At 42.3% G+C, this 15,748-nt stretch overlaps 1 protein-coding gene across 1 annotated transcript; it reads right to left on the reverse strand.

Moving 5' to 3' along the window:
- Positions 1-892: 892 nt before the first annotated feature.
- Positions 893-7,496, reverse strand: proza (protein Z, vitamin K-dependent plasma glycoprotein a). The gene is made up of 9 exons (XM_026165014.2): positions 7,320-7,496; positions 6,016-6,150; positions 5,578-5,717; positions 5,434-5,458; positions 5,238-5,351; positions 5,013-5,144; positions 3,378-3,493; positions 3,150-3,267; positions 893-1,850 (listed from the first exon to the last, which is right to left on the reverse strand). The coding sequence occupies exons 2-9, from the start codon at positions 6,092-6,094 to the stop codon at positions 1,318-1,320; spliced, it is 1,257 nt and encodes a 418-aa protein (XP_026020799.2). The 5' UTR covers positions 6,095-6,150; positions 7,320-7,496; the 3' UTR covers positions 893-1,317.
- Between the last annotated feature and the right edge of the window lie 8,252 nt (positions 7,497-15,748).

Here is a 15,748-nt window from a genome sequence, read left to right on the forward strand (position 1 = left end):
TACACTTGTTGTACCTGATAATTTTCAGAGGAGTGTTTCTTAACACTGACCTAGGAGTTGTCCAAGCATGAACAGGACCTGAGAGATGGATCTGGCCGTTCAGTTGGTCTCAATGCAAGGATGGCTCTCCAGCAGCGATACTTAGGAAAGGGAAGTGGGGAGAACTGGACTGTAAATGAGTGGCAACAAGTCTTATGGTGTGATTAATCCAAATTAGACATTTTTGGTCAATTTGTACAGAGAAAGTCAGGACAGAGATAGAACAGTGAGTATCTACAGCCATCTGTAAAACATCGGAGACTTTGTCATAGTTTGGAACTGCATTTGTTGGAGATTTTGTCAAAATTGATGGAATTACCGGTATGAACACAGAAAAGTACGATCATGCATCCATCTGGAACGTATCTGATTGGGAACAATTTCCTTTTTAAACATGACAATGACCCCAAATACACTGCCAATGCTGTAAAAAGCATAACTGGATGGAAAAAACATACACTGAAACACTATCAGTCATGGATTGGCTTCCACAGAACCTGGACCTCAACATTACTGCTATCTTCTTGACAGATAGAGGAACAAAAGGAATCAAACATCCAAAGAAGAGCTTTGAATGTTCTTCAAGAAACCTGGAGACCTATTCCTGAACACTCCTTAAAGAAATTAGAAGAAACAGCCTAAGAGAGTTCAGACTGTGCTGAAGAATAATAAAGAAACAGGGATCAGCCCAAGACTTTTGCACAGTCGTGTATATTCATTTGACATTAATAGTAATGCCCACGTTCTTGTGTTTGATGATCTCCCACAAACTATGACACATCTCAAGCTTTATATGTAAAGTTCTGAAATAATTATAACCTCTTATAACCACAATGACAACGCTGACAGTAGGTGTGGTGTTACACTTTATTACATTCATACAACAGTGATGAGTAATAGTCTTATAAGGTGCATGTCAACGAGTACAGCGCTCAGAGGTTATTAAAACGGTACGTCCACATCACAAAACACATGCTGAATAATTCACACATCTCTCACCGTTTCTGCTGTAGTTGTAGGATACATGTAATGAAAGCTTCTGTCTTTATGTAACCAGAGAGCCACCTTGTGGATAAACGAGACACACCAAAGAGGAACGGAGATGACAGCATATATGTTATGTTAGTTATTAAAATTTTTTAAATACACAAGGACAAGGATAAAGAAGAGACTAAGTTAGAAGGAGGAAAATATTCAGTTTCCCTGTTTTATTATTTATTAACCTGTATTATCCTATTCCATGATCAATAACCTCAGTGTGCTCTCTGACTACCGCTCCTAACGTGAACCTATTCTTTGCCGCAGCCAGCCGAGGTGGCGCGACACCTTCTGGAAGATGTATCCTTTGCTGCAGTCGGCCCCTGTTGGCTGACTCACCACACCAGTGAGGAAGAACACGTCCCTGTACAGGGTGAGCAGGGGGCTGCCGGAGCTCATGGTGCAGCCGGCGTTCTCACGAGGTGCAGTGCAGCCCATCTTGTTGGTCATCAAGTTTCCGTGAGTTTCCAGACACATGGGAAGCTTGTTGTACACCAGGGTGTTAAGAGTGAGCGAGCCCTGGAAAGCAGACCCCTGCTGTGGTTCCTTCCAGCCAGTGACCACCGTTGTGTAGTCACCTGCCATCAAAACGCTCTCAGCAAAGTCTCGTTCTGGCAGACAGGCAGCAATCATGTGTCTTTTAAAGATGATGCGGTCGCGGAGCTCAATCACAGCCAGGTCGTTTTCAGGGCGACCTTCCACATAGCGCGGGTGGACATGAATCACTTTAACATACAGCGTCTGTTGGTCAGTATTACTGCTGCTGTCTTTACCTGTGCAGGAGATAAGGAAGGGCGATGATGTTAAAAGTTCTAAAAATCGAAAAACCGGCATGCAGCACAAGATTTACTGCACTTCTGTGCTCGAGTTCAGTGCAGAGCTGTTGCAATAATTATATTAATAGCTTGATTATTATTATTATTATTATTATTATTATTATAATTATTAGATTATAATTATTTTATTACATTTTAAAACAGCAAAAGAAACCATATTTAAATGAACACTAATTTGCTGATGTAATATTCATGATTTATAAAATGACAATTTTGGAAACTTCTTTTTTTGATCGATTTATTCTGTAATTTTATTTAACAACGATTATAAAATGGTAGAATTTTTCAATTTGTGGATTTGTGTTTATTTAGGTAAATGCTATTTGTTCTGAGCAGACAATGTGAGCTAAATAAATGTCGGTCTTTGATAATAAAACAGTTTTTACAGTTTTTACTGTGAGTGTTTGTGCTGATATGCTGTGTTTGGTTTTCACCAAACACAATGCTGTGCATTCTGGCCAGTTATCTCCACCTTTATCTTATTAGTCTGTTTCCAGAAGTCTTGTGCTTTCTTCAGTTATAAACCTAAACTGTGCTGCGTCTGCTGACTGAAAAGACTTTTCACTTAAATATTTATATTTTAAGGCACATGCTGGCTTCTATACAATGTGCTGACATGTATGTGTTTTCATGCCATTAAAAAATTATAATATATCATCACAGGTGGACATGTAACATAAACCAAAAAAGAGACAAATTTGTTCTGAATCTGAAAGGAAAGCTTGGATAGGTCCCTCCACACACAGTAACATCTATGGTACTGTTATTATTTATCCTCCTGAGAACCGAGGGGAAAATTAATCGTTGGATTTAATTTTTTTGTGATGTCCTTCCTCTTTGGAGCTGAAAGAGGTCACCCAAACACATTAGATATCAATGGAAAGCCCAAGATGTCCTCTATTTAACACATCAGGATTTAGTAGGATAGCTTAAATGAGTCTGAAGATATAAAGACAGAAAACAAATGTCCATTACAGAGGACATAAACTAATTGGCTGGTTCTCAGGAGGATATGTTATGGATTTCCTTCATACAGGATGGAAATCATTACAAATGCAAACACCCCCCTTTTGAATCTATACTTAAACATTTTGTATACATATTATGTACATTTTTTATTATTATTTTAGATTACATTTTTGGGGGGCAATGGAAAACTAATTGTGTATTATAAAATGTACAATACATATCAATCACTACCTACTTGCAGTGTTTGTATAATCTTTGTTTACTCACCAACAACCACCTGGAAGGATGAGTATTTTTTGGCACACTGAGCTGTAGTCAGGACAAAGTTCTCCTTCAGTATGACTCCGCTACAGAAACCTGCAGACTCTGAACTCACCAGAACAGCCTGCAAACAGCACGACAGTTAAGACCCTGCATCTCTTTTTCATACCTTTGAGAAACGCACACCCACACACTGAAATCATTGTGTCTTTATGTTAACAAGTGTCCTCCTACCTGCCACGGACATTCTGATGACAAACAGGCAATTCCTTCAGGGTTGCTGGTGCTGATTCTGGACAATTTGCCTTGCAACTGTTGTAGACGGACCGCCTTACCGCAGGGGTACTCGACTGACAGAAGGAGATGATTATGATTATTTCTTTGACTACATTATTTTTGAAGTACGACGGGCATATCTAGCAATAGTTTTTGTAGTCAAAAGCAGTCTGTGGGGAAATATCAGAAATCCTCTTTTCATCTGAGCTGGCTGGATGGGTGTCTTGATTATATCTTTGACAGCATCATGTAAGCGATACAATGTTAGAAAAATGACTGAAAAAGTAAACAAACATGGGCAGATGGGTCTCTTGTCTATGCCCTCTAAGAGAAAACTGTTTTTTCCTGCTCTAAACGCCATTTTCACTTCAAACCCTTGTGCTGTAATAAATTCAGCTCTTCATGAGGCACTATGGAGGTGTAGGGGTCCTCCATAGTACCTAATAACAGCAATTTTGCTTTGAGGCAACAATGCTGGTTGGTTGGAGGCTGTGTGAAGCTGGCATATTTTCACTGTCCCTGTGGGTTTTCCCCAGTATTCCAGCCTCTTCCCACAACCCAAAGACAGATTGTCAGATTAAGCAGAGATGCTAAATCGACTGCGGTACCCTGGTGTGACCTCATTTTTATGCAGTGTAAAAATGGTCACAGAATTTCTAAACACAGCCAAGTGGTGGAGGGTGGCCTCCACCACTTGCCCTTTGGTGGCCTCAGCATCACCTCTCTTCTGGCTTCATTAGTAGGTGACATGCATCTCGCACTGGGGCAGTTAGCAGCCAAGTGTGAAGCAGCAAAAATGACAGATAGCACCTCCTAGTCTGAGGCCACGATTCCCACTTCAGGTCAGGGAAAAACTGGTACCTGAGAGAGGGAGTTCAAATATGTCAGGGTCTTGTTCATAAGGGTGGAGCGGGGAGACTGACAGATGCATTGGTGCAGTTTCAGCAGTGAAAGTAAAATGAGTATATCTGAAGAGAGAGCCAAGTGTCACAGTTAAGTGTTGATTGATTTACATTCTCGCCCTCACACACGGCCACAAAATCTTTGTAGTCACAGAAAGAATGAGATTTTGGATGCAAAGAATGGAAAAGAGATTCCTCGGCAGGGTGGCTGGGTTCTCCCTTAGAGACAGCAAGAGGAGCTCTTTCATTCAGGAGGGCCACAGAGTGGAGCCACTACCACTCCACATCGAGGAGTCCTTAGTATATCTACTGTGGTGCTTCCTAGGTGAAGTATTTCTGTTATTTCCTACAAAGAGGAACACGATGGAGAGATTATTTATTATATATATCTCAGCTGGCCTTAGTGATCTTTGAAGAGCTGGAGGAGGTGGCTCACTGAGTGGGTCTGTGCATTTATGCTTAGACTGCTTTTATTGCAGACCCACATAAGTGGCAGAAGATGGATGGATAACCTTTATGTATTGTTTTGATGTACTGCCAAAGGTTTTCCACCACCCACAATCACTGGCAACTAGTAATCTGCCATGTTATTCAGTAAATAATAGACACAGGCATAAAACACGGATTTTTTTTTTCAAACTCGAACAAAGAACATGCAGAAAAAAGTAATTTCAATACATGACAGACGTACCTTGAGGCACACACTGTTTCTTGTCTGTGTTGAGCTTCCACCCACGGGCGCAGGAGCATTCGTAGGATATGTAGCCTGGTTTACAGAACTGAGAGCAGCCCTGGTCCTTTTCCAGAGTGCACAGAGTCTCGTCTGCATTGTGAAAACAAAGTGGAAAGCTTGCAGAACTTGAAAAGCAAATCAAAAATGATGTTCACGTGCGAAATCCTGCCGTCTCCTTCTCACCTTTCTCGCAGAGGGCTCCAGTGAAACCCGACTTACAGACACAATCAAAGCCTCCAACGCTGTCTGAACACATGGCTCCATTCTTGCAGGGCTTCTCTGCGCACTGATCTCCATCTGAACACGGAGAAGTTAATAAGCTGTAATGCAGTGCTAATGCATAGGCAGTAATGGACAATCCTTTTAATAATGCACTTACCAACGTAGACTGACCAGAAGATATCCTGGAGAAGAAATAACACGGCACAAGTAAACATCTGGAGCTGCACAGTGGCTTTCTCTTTACAAACAGAGGCGCAAAGGAGGTTTGAGGAAATGAGGAGGGGATTAACAGTGAGCTCACCGTGCGGTATGTGTCTTGGAAGAACTTTCTGGCCTCCTCGTAGCTGCACACCTTCTCCATGCAAGCCTGCTCCAGAGTGGAAGGTGTATTTCTCTTCTGACGGGAGATTAAGGAGGTTGCCTGCTCCTTGTCCAAAAAAACTGAGGGGACACATAAGGTCTCAGATATCATAGCATCAAAGACTCAATATAGCTTAGAAGTACTAAACAGATCATTAACCATTAACTTAATATAAGCCAAATAAGCAGCATCTCACTGACCCAGCACCAAGACGTCTGCTCCATAAAACGACTGACCTGACTTTCTTAGCACTGAATCCCTCTGACATGTTATTTGCTGTCTGCTCTCACAAACCTGACCTTTAAATCTTTGCTTTTTATTACAACTGACCGCTGTTGAGCCCTGTGGAGTCCCCTGGCTCCATGCTGCCCTCCTTACCTGTCTCAGGGGCGTGAATGGCCACCGATGCCCCAGCCAGCAGACACAGCACCGCAGCAGGTGTGGTCACGAAGTGCATGGTGTCACTGAAGTGTATCCCAGCTCTGAGGCAATGTGTCAGTGATGCAGGGACCGCTGTACAGAAAGACACAGAGACAAGCAGAGTTTTTGATGCATGAGGATTTCTGGGAAAAGACATTAAGCAGTAGAAGGACATGCAGAAGAGAAAGAAGTAGGCACTGTTTAATGTTTTAGAAGGCCGCAGTCAGTTAGAAAGAATGAAAATTGCTGCCTGGGTGTTATGAAGCTGTAGTTCACTCAGTTATTGCGCAGTAGTGGCCGCAGCTGGCTCACTGGTTCTTTATAAAGTTAAGCACTTCATTTGGGGAGCTCTCTGAAGCGAGCATACAACAGCACTACCAACCTGCTAGAGAAACTGGTTAGAGATGTTGAGTCTGGATTCTTCTGCGACATTTAGACGGTTGTGTGAGAATTTGCCAGAAACAACATGAAAGCATGGATCCCTCCTGCTTTGTATCAAAGCTTACAGCTACTGCTGGTCGTGCCATGGTGTTAGAAATATTTTATAGGCATACCTTGGGCCCACAAGTACAAACCCAGCATCATTTAAACACCACAGTCTACTTAAGTATTGTTGCTTCTCATCCCTTTATGTCCACGGTGTAGATGGCACGGGGTGCCCATCTACTGATGGCTGCTTCCAGCAGGATAACAAACCACGTCACGAAGCTCTGATCACCTCAAACTGGTTTCTTGAACATGACAATGAGTACGTACTCACTGTACTCTGATGGCCTCCACAATAATCTCAATCCAATAGAGCACCTTTGGGATGTGGTGGAAGAGGCGACTCACATCATGTATGTGCATTTGACAAATGTGCAGCAAATGCGTGATGCTATCATGTCAACATGTTGAATCTATGACACGAAGAAAAAGCAGCTCTGGAGACAAACGTGGGCCCAACCCATAAAATGCACTTATAAACAAACATCTGCCTCTGCCCAACATAAACAACAATATGCTTACGGTAGCACGTTAATGGCTCTATTAGTACAGTCTTGGCTTTTTATGCTTCTTTCTAGAGGTACATGGTTGGTATTGCAACAAATACCGATATAAAGCAGCATCTACGCCTTTTAGTAAACAGGATGCTGGGCACCTACATGATGCTACACTGTAGCAGAGTCACTGTTTTCATGGCGGGGTGTCTCAGCAGGCCTGAAGGAGAAATTCTACGAACATTAACAACAACCACAGCAGCAGTGCTGCTCCGTACTTACCGCCCCGGACTGAATGGAGGAGCCGGCCCGGCTGATGCTCCTTCGCCTCGGTTGTTCTGAGACACGCAGCGGCCTCGCAGACGGATCGGGCCTGTCGATCCAAAATAACGAGTCCTGATTACATCCGCGCCTGCCCACTCCTTCCCTGACTCCCTCACTGTTTACAGCTTGTACCGAGTCCGATGACTGAAAACAACCACCAGAGGGTGCTGTGAGACAAGACAGAGCCTGGGTGTGCGGATAGAGAGCAATGAAGTTGAAGAATAAAACCATCAAAAACTACACCAGAAGCACAGGCGACTAAGATGACAATACAGGCCTGAAGTTTAAAAAAAATAAAATAAAATAAAGGAGAAGAAAGACAAAGTGAGAGTGAATAGTGCCGATGAACTTAAAAGCCTGTTAATAAATGAGATACTGAACAGAATATAAGAAATACCAAGAATTTTTCTTTAAAGGCTTTATTTCAGACACATTTCACTGCCATCAAGATATTATGAGTGACATAATCTTTGGGCCTCGACTACCTAAACAGCAACGTCGAGTGGTGAAGTTAAGACAACAAAGAACTGCAAAAGTGAAGTGGAGCGTCTGTGTCTTAGACAGTCTCCACCTGACATCAGGCAATGATAGTAATCAAAGGATCCAATAGAAATGCTTGAGAAGACACCAACAGCAGCACACATACACACTCTGATGAGGTCCATTTTGAATGACTCGAAGTAGTGGAGCTGAAGCCTAGCAGGGCCATCTGTCAATCAAAAGAACCACACAATGGATGTTTTTCTTTTTTTGTTTGGTTTTTGAGTGACTGATACCAGAAGCTAAATAACAAGACAGATTTGCTCTTTCTTTTTTGTGCTTGGCTGATATTTTGGGAATATTATTTAATAAGTGAGTGTGAGGGGTAAGATTGACAGGTGGATTGGGGCAGATCTGTTGTAGTCAAGCTACATTCCTATGACCCTCTTCTATAGACACGAGCTCTGGGTAGTGACCGATAGAATGAGGTTGTGGATATATGTGGCCAAGATGAGTTTCCTTTGAAGGGTGGCTGGGTTCTCCCTTAGAGATAGGAGGAGGTCAGCTGATCGAGAGGGACTCGGGGTACAGCCGCTGCTCCTCCATATTGAAAGCAGCAAGTTGAGGTGTTTCAGACGTCTGAAAAGGATGCCTTGTGCACGCCTTTTCCTGATTGACTCCTCAGCAGGATGTGAAGCAAAAAAGTAAATCACTTGCTTCAAACCAAAGTGATAGATTAGAGGAGTTTAGTATTTCTAATACATAGAACTAATTAAAACATATGTGTTACTGAATTATTTATAGGAATTTGTAGATATGTAAGTCTTTGTTCTGTGATGTTTCTTTGATTGAACTGCTGTCAGCTTATATCCATGCTAAACGGAAAGTATAAAGGAAACCTGAGAGCTATTGCAGAATCCCTTTGATACTGACTAAAAACAAAAGGGAGAGTTTTCCCATCATTACTGCTGTTACGGCCCATATTTCTCTCAGCGGTGTGATCAGAATGAGGAGGTCCTCTAATGTCTGCACACTTGAGCAAACATAACTGGGTCCAATCTGCTGTGATCAATAGGAGAAGTCCAACTGCAAACAAACACACATCAGCTCAGACAACATCAAACAGCCCTGGTCGAGATTGGGGCGCTACAGAAGGGTCTGATCAGGAGGATCAGACAGAAACTGTTGAGGAGCCGATTTCAAAGAGGCTGAGAATATTTTTTTAGGTAAAGCACACAATTAAACCCAATCTTTTATGCTTCATCACTGCAGCAAATTACAACGGCAGAATGACTTGAAAGGCATTCCTTTAATTCACGAAGAGTTATGAGCCTGCGTTTAGAGCTGTTGCATATTTAATGGTAAACTTTGTGATTAGCGATAGTTGGTGAAGATGATCAAACACACTCACGCACACAGGCAGTGGTGGTAGTTGCTGAAACTAGGTCATCAAGGCTACATTTTACAGAGCCAAAATCCTTCCTCAGTGGCCTTATTTCAATGCAATTGTTTGTGAGAGCAGTGTAATTTACAGACAGGGCCGTGGGGCTTTAGTCTCAGCTGCAGCAGTGTTAAATGTCTCCATTTCCCAAGTCTAATAACAGAAGTATTATAAGAGCCTGGTCAGACCAGCTGGTCCCTGGTGCTGGGCAGGGGCAGAAGCTGGACCACTTAGACCAGGGAGACTCACCCAGGGGTGGCGAGAGCGAACGCAGAGCCTGCTCGGGCGTGCCGAGCTGCAGCTAGATGTGCAAATGATTCTGATAATTTCCCTGGCGTGTCTGGTGTCCGGTGTCCGGTGAAATTGCTAAAGACACGCATGCATAGTATACACACTGTATGAGCGCACATGGGATGTGCAGCGTACACCAGATGTGTTACTGGTGTGTTACGTGCGAGCATGCAGGTGTGCTCAGTGCTGTATGCGCTGGCTTAGAAAGAGGAGTAGAGGAAAACTTGCTCAGTCATCCATCCATCTCTTTCCTTCTGTTATGTTTTATTCAGCATCCCCACTCTTGTGTTGTCTCTCACCCTCCCACTCTCTTTCGCTCTTGCTCCCAATTCTTTCCCACTCCTCTTATTATTTTTGAGTGCTGACTCTAAATTGGAGGGTAGCAGGAAAGAAAGGGTGGCACAGCGCTCACGTGTAACCTCGCTGACCCACTCCTCTTCACATCTATGGCCCAATTTTACAGGCACACTAAACAAACGGCTCATCGCACAAGGCATCTATAATTAATGTCACCTGATACTTGACAACTTTGTGATGAATTTAACAGCCTGGTTGTTAAGTCCACCGGACTCCCTGTCTGGAGTCTCTCCCTCTCTCGCTTTCTGGCTTCCCTTCTTTGCTTTAAAGCTGTGCTAGCAACATGTCGATTTGCCTGCTGTTCCACCACTTTGATCCAGACTCAAATGACTTAACATATTATTCTAAATAGGCTTCCCCAAACATGTTTACACCTGCTGTTCAAACCTGGTTACAAAGCATGGTTGTTTACAATATTAAAAAAGTAACACTAAAACCTGGATCTCCTCCCTCGTCAGTTCGTTAGACCAGAGAAAGGATGCTTCTGAATTTATCGATCCTCAGACTTTTCTTTCAGTCTGTCCAACCATACATGTCAGATTTTAACTTTAAGCAGTGCCTGCTAATAAGCATCGGGTACAATAGCATGCAGATTTAGCACTGGATAAGTTAAAGTTTAGCCTCACAAAGTCTGCATGTAGCCTTGAATATTTCCATTTAGCCCAAGATGGCAAATTATTATTTTTCATGTCATTTATACATACGTATTATACAAACAGCTGTAGATGGGTGATATTCAGAAAAAAGCATTGGGACACCTACACATTACAGCTACAGGAGCTGCTCAGCCATAGGAACTAATGCCATGTAGCTCCCCATGCTCAGATTTTGTTAATGTCAGAGGAGGTTTGGAGCTCTCAGTTGATGGCTGGTGACGTATACGAACTGCACGACCCTGCTCTGTAACTTTATGTGATCAGGCACTTTGTGGCGGAGTTGCTGGGACTCTTAAACATTTCCACTTTGCAATAATACCACTTACCACCGATGGTGGAATACCTGCAGGGAAGAAATTAAACAAACTGACTTGAGGAAATGGTAGCATCTCATTTCAGTATCACCTTCAAATTCAGTGAGGTCTTAGACCGACCCCTTCTTTCACACACGTTTATAAAGGCAGACTGCACGGCTAGGTGCATGATTTTACACACATAACGGGACTGAAAACACCTGAATTCCAATATTAAATGGCGTGGCCCAATACTTTTGTCTCTATAATGTACAGTCATGGTAAAAGGAAAGTACACCCTCTGTCATTTCTAAGTGTTTACATATCAGGACATAATGAAAAATATCTAGATCTTAAAATTAGGTAAATGCAACCTGAGATGAGCACAACAAATTACATATTCTTCCTTAAATATTTGCAATGGTATGGAAGCTTGTTCCCATGGCTGAATGATTGGTCTTATTCACCATTTATGCACCATATAGTGTATGTCAGCATATCACTATGAGACACACAGTCTAAGAGCTTCTGGTTCAGAGCTGGTGCTCTTTTGAAGTAGGACAAAACTGTCTCTGTAGGGATGTTTTCTTAGCTTGTTTGGCACTGTACTTAACATTAGCCAGCTTCTCACAACAGATGACAGATGCTCCACAGAAAAAGCAATCAAATGCCAATAATACTGCACGATACTTTCTTTGCAGTTGCACATTTAAGTATCTGGTATTTCATGTATTGTTAACAGAAAACCAAAAGGCACACCTGAACTGGCCTGGCCTCACACCATTTATAAACCAGTAGACACTCTTTAAGCCTCTGAGCCGGATCATTGGCACCTTTTCTGAAAACTTAGGCTTGTTGCAAAGAATAAAACAAATAAGATAGCTGTTAACATCAGCACAGCACTTGAATTAGTATTTTTATTTCTGTGGCGTTTGCACTGAACACAAATCACCAACCATTTCTTTAGCAACAACCTGCGTTTGTTTTTTTTCTTTTGTGCATCCGGTGCTCGTTTCGGTGATGACCTGGCAGCATGGGGTCCTGAAACACTGCGTGTAATGATGATGTAATGAGTTAATAACACACGTGCCCTGTAACGACCTGCACAAACCTATCCTACCACTGAACTCATCCACATGCGTCACCGCAGGGCATAATGGGGTCGGGCTGAAGTTCAACCGCGTTCCATAACTAACGTGTATAACAGCCGTCGTCTGTCCTGGTTTGGTTTTGAAAAATATCACTGCATTACACATCAAAAAATACCCTCACACGTACACAGGACAGTATCTGATGTCCTATATTAAATCTCACTGCAAACAACAACCCACATGCACAACACAATCCCGCCTGGATCAAAGCACCACAAGATTACATGTAATCGAGTTTGCGTGACAAGGACCAATGATGATGTTGTATTAAGTACTGGAAAGCAGGCCAGCTCTAACCCTGTGGGGGTTTTTCACAGCTATGCTACCTACTCTTGAAGGATATCTTCCGTTTCCCCCCACATCTCTCTGTGATTAATTCACGTCATCTGGCTATATTTTATTTAACACTCAATCGTGGAGCTCCCCTCCCTGCATCCCTTGCAGCTCATTTGTTCACGTGTTGCAGAAAATAATTAAAAGCACATGATTATTCCTTTCTTTTCTCTTCTACTCTCGCTCACCTTTGTTCCACTTTTCAAGTGGCTTTTAGCAAATACGGGTGAGCCATTACTGGACACTTTAGCGCTCAATTCTTGCTTTCCTTTACACTAGTGCCCATCTGGGTAGAAAATGCTCATAATGCCATAAATGAAGCTCCTAGCGGGTATAAAGATGATGCTGTGATTCCTTCCCTTCGACAAGTGGTTCATTTTCTGCCACAAAAATCTCTCTCTTCTTCTCTTTCTTTGTGTGAGACTGTGTAATCTAATTTGCCCTCACCTTCTTATCGCAGACGCATGTCCTACTTTATAAATGATCTAAAGTATGGTGCTCAGACAGCAGAGATGAGCAGGATGCGGCTCTCTGGCTTCAGAACTGAGAAAGAGGCAGCGTAGGCCCAGATTGAGCTGAAGATGGGCAGAAAGAGCAGAGGCACAACTGACAGCTCCCTAAATGGACATGATGTTTCACTGTAATCATGCCAAAACCTTTTTGATGCCTGCTTTCTGCACGTGTAGCTTCTCTTGAAAGCCTAAAAAAGCCTGTAGTGTAATCATAATACGTATGCATCTGTATGCTATGTAATCGCTACACTGACACCATCTCATAGCTCACGTTTTGTATGGTTCATGCACTGAGAAATAACGTGGCAAATGACACAGAAATGATAGATATAGCAGTGGGTGGTGAGATCTGAGGGGAAAAAAGACCCTCGGGTGTAATTGTAAATCTTCTGCTTGCACTCAGTTGGCAGTTTATTAGGAACATCTGGGTAAAACTAATAAAAAAGCGACTTCTCTCAGCTCTTCCCTTATTCATAAGGAGTCACAACCCAGTCTAATAAAAGTTAGAATGTTTAGTTTTTGTTCAAGCTGCTTTACAGAGGTGTTAATTCAAATACATTCTCATTTTGGAGGAGAACTTTGTTGTGATATTGGAATAAAGTGTTAGGCTGCTTCACTGGAAAGCTAATCATATTCTCTCAATCATGTTCTGCTGAAGTTCAAAGTGAGCATCACAAAGGTGGAAAAAGGTGATTTAAATGACTTTGAATGTAGCACGCTTGTTGTTGCCAGACAGAAACTGCTGATCTACTGGGATTTTCCCACACAGCCATCTCTAGGGTTTACAGAGAATAGTCAGCGAAAGAGAACATACTGTATCTGGTGAGCCACAGTTCTCAGGGTAAAAAATGCTTAGTTTATGTCACAGGTCAGAGGAGAATGATTATACTGTTCAATGAACCCAACAGTGGCTCAAACTAAACTCATTCTAACTAAGGTGTGCAGAAGAGCATCTCTGATGTGGCTGATCAGCTACAGCAGCAGATGACCACAAAGGGTGTCACTCCTGTCAGCTAAACAAAACTGGACGACTGAAGATTAGAAAATGTTGCCTGGTCTGATGAGTCTGGTCTGATGAGTCTTCATTCCTGCTGTAGAAACGACATGAAATCATGGACCCATCCTGCTGTGTATCAACAGTTCATTTTGCTGGTGGTGCAATGGTGTTGGGGATGTTTTCTTGGTGCACTTTGGGCCTCTTAGTACCAACTGGGAATCATTTAAACCCCACAGCCTACCTGAGTATTGCTGCTGACCATGTCCCTCCCTTTATGGCCACACTAATAATGGATTGGATTTATATAGCGCTTTTCAAGGCACCCAAAGCACTTTACAATACCACTATTCATTCACTCTCACATTCATACACTGGTGGAGGCAGCTACAGTTGTAGCCACAGCTGCCCTGGGGCAGACTGACAGAAGCGAGGCTGCCATATCGCGCCATCGGCCCCTCTGGCCAACACCAGTAGGCAAGTAGGGTAAAGTGTCTTGCCCAGGGACACAACGACCAGGACAGAGAGCCCAGGGATCGAACCGGCGACCTTCCGGTTACAGATGCGATTCCCAACCCCCTGAGCCACGGTCGCCACACGGTCGCTGCACCCATCTTCTCATGGCTACTCCCACCAACAGAGCATACCATGTAATAAGCCCCAATGATCTCAAATTTCACATTTCTTGAACAAAATAATGAGTCCACTATATTCAAATGAGCTCCACAGTCACCGGATCTCAGTCCAACAAAGCACCTTTTGGGATGTGGTGGATGTGGTCCTGACAAAACTGTAGCAACTGTGTGATCCTATCATGTGAACATGGGCTAAAATCGCTGAGGAATGATTCCAGCACCTCGCTGAATCTATGTTATGAAGACTTAAAGCAGTCCTAAAGGCAAAGTAGGGTCAAAGCTGCTACTAGCAAGACACAACTAATGAGTGAATTTTGTATGAAAATCTTGATCTGCAAATAAATCTATCATAGAAATGTACCGTAAATGGCCTCAAACTCGTACCTAAGTAGAGTACATGTTAAAAATTAAAGTGAAAAAATTAGTCACTGGGCTTTCTGTTAACAAGTGTTGATAGAAGAAAAAATTAAATATATATTTGCTGATATTGTTCACTGAATCTAAAGAGCTGTTTGTTTTCTCCTTTCTGTTCCATTAGAATGATTATGGGTCATTGTGAGTCTTTTTTTCTTTTCTTTTATTAAACGAAGAACTTTAGCGTTCCTAAGATCGAGGCTATTGTTTAAAATTTCCACCTGAATAAAACGTAAGTCAATAACGGTTGCAGAACGGCAGAATGCGGACTGAATGGAAATGAGAGACGCTTTAAAAATTTTAAACAAATCTTTTTGTACTGGTGCAATTAGAAAAACTCCAACAACTATTGATAATAACTTAGAAAATTACTTCTGCCTTTTCAGCGTGGCAGATCAGAGGGTAAACTAACAACCCAGCTTTTTAACCTCCTGAAATTCTCAACTCTGACAAATTTGATGTGTCAAAAACAGAGCACAACAATCCCCGTGTCTTTTTAATCTCAGCATTTCAAAGGCTCCTCTTTCGTGATTCTGCCATGCTTGGCAACATTTGAAAAATAGTTACAGGTCGTTACAGTGGTTTCTTTTCTTTTTTTTAAGCCTAGAACAGCTTACATGAAATTACTCATTACTGCTCTCTTTCTGAAACTCAAGAGCAATTTATTAAATGGTCCAACACTTATCTGTAATATTGTAGCAAAGAGTTTCAGCTACATCGCAATCAGTGGGATGGAGAAAACAGTCTACTATATCTGAGAAGTCTGAGGAATAAACACATCATTTTACACACCAAACAACCAGAGGATCATTTGTAATAACTGACAGATT

The sequence above is a fragment of the Astatotilapia calliptera genome, chromosome 4, assembly GCF_964374335.1.
Source record: "Astatotilapia calliptera chromosome 4, fAstCal68.1, whole genome shotgun sequence".
NCBI classification, from domain to species: domain Eukaryota; kingdom Metazoa; phylum Chordata; class Actinopteri; order Cichliformes; family Cichlidae; genus Astatotilapia; species Astatotilapia calliptera.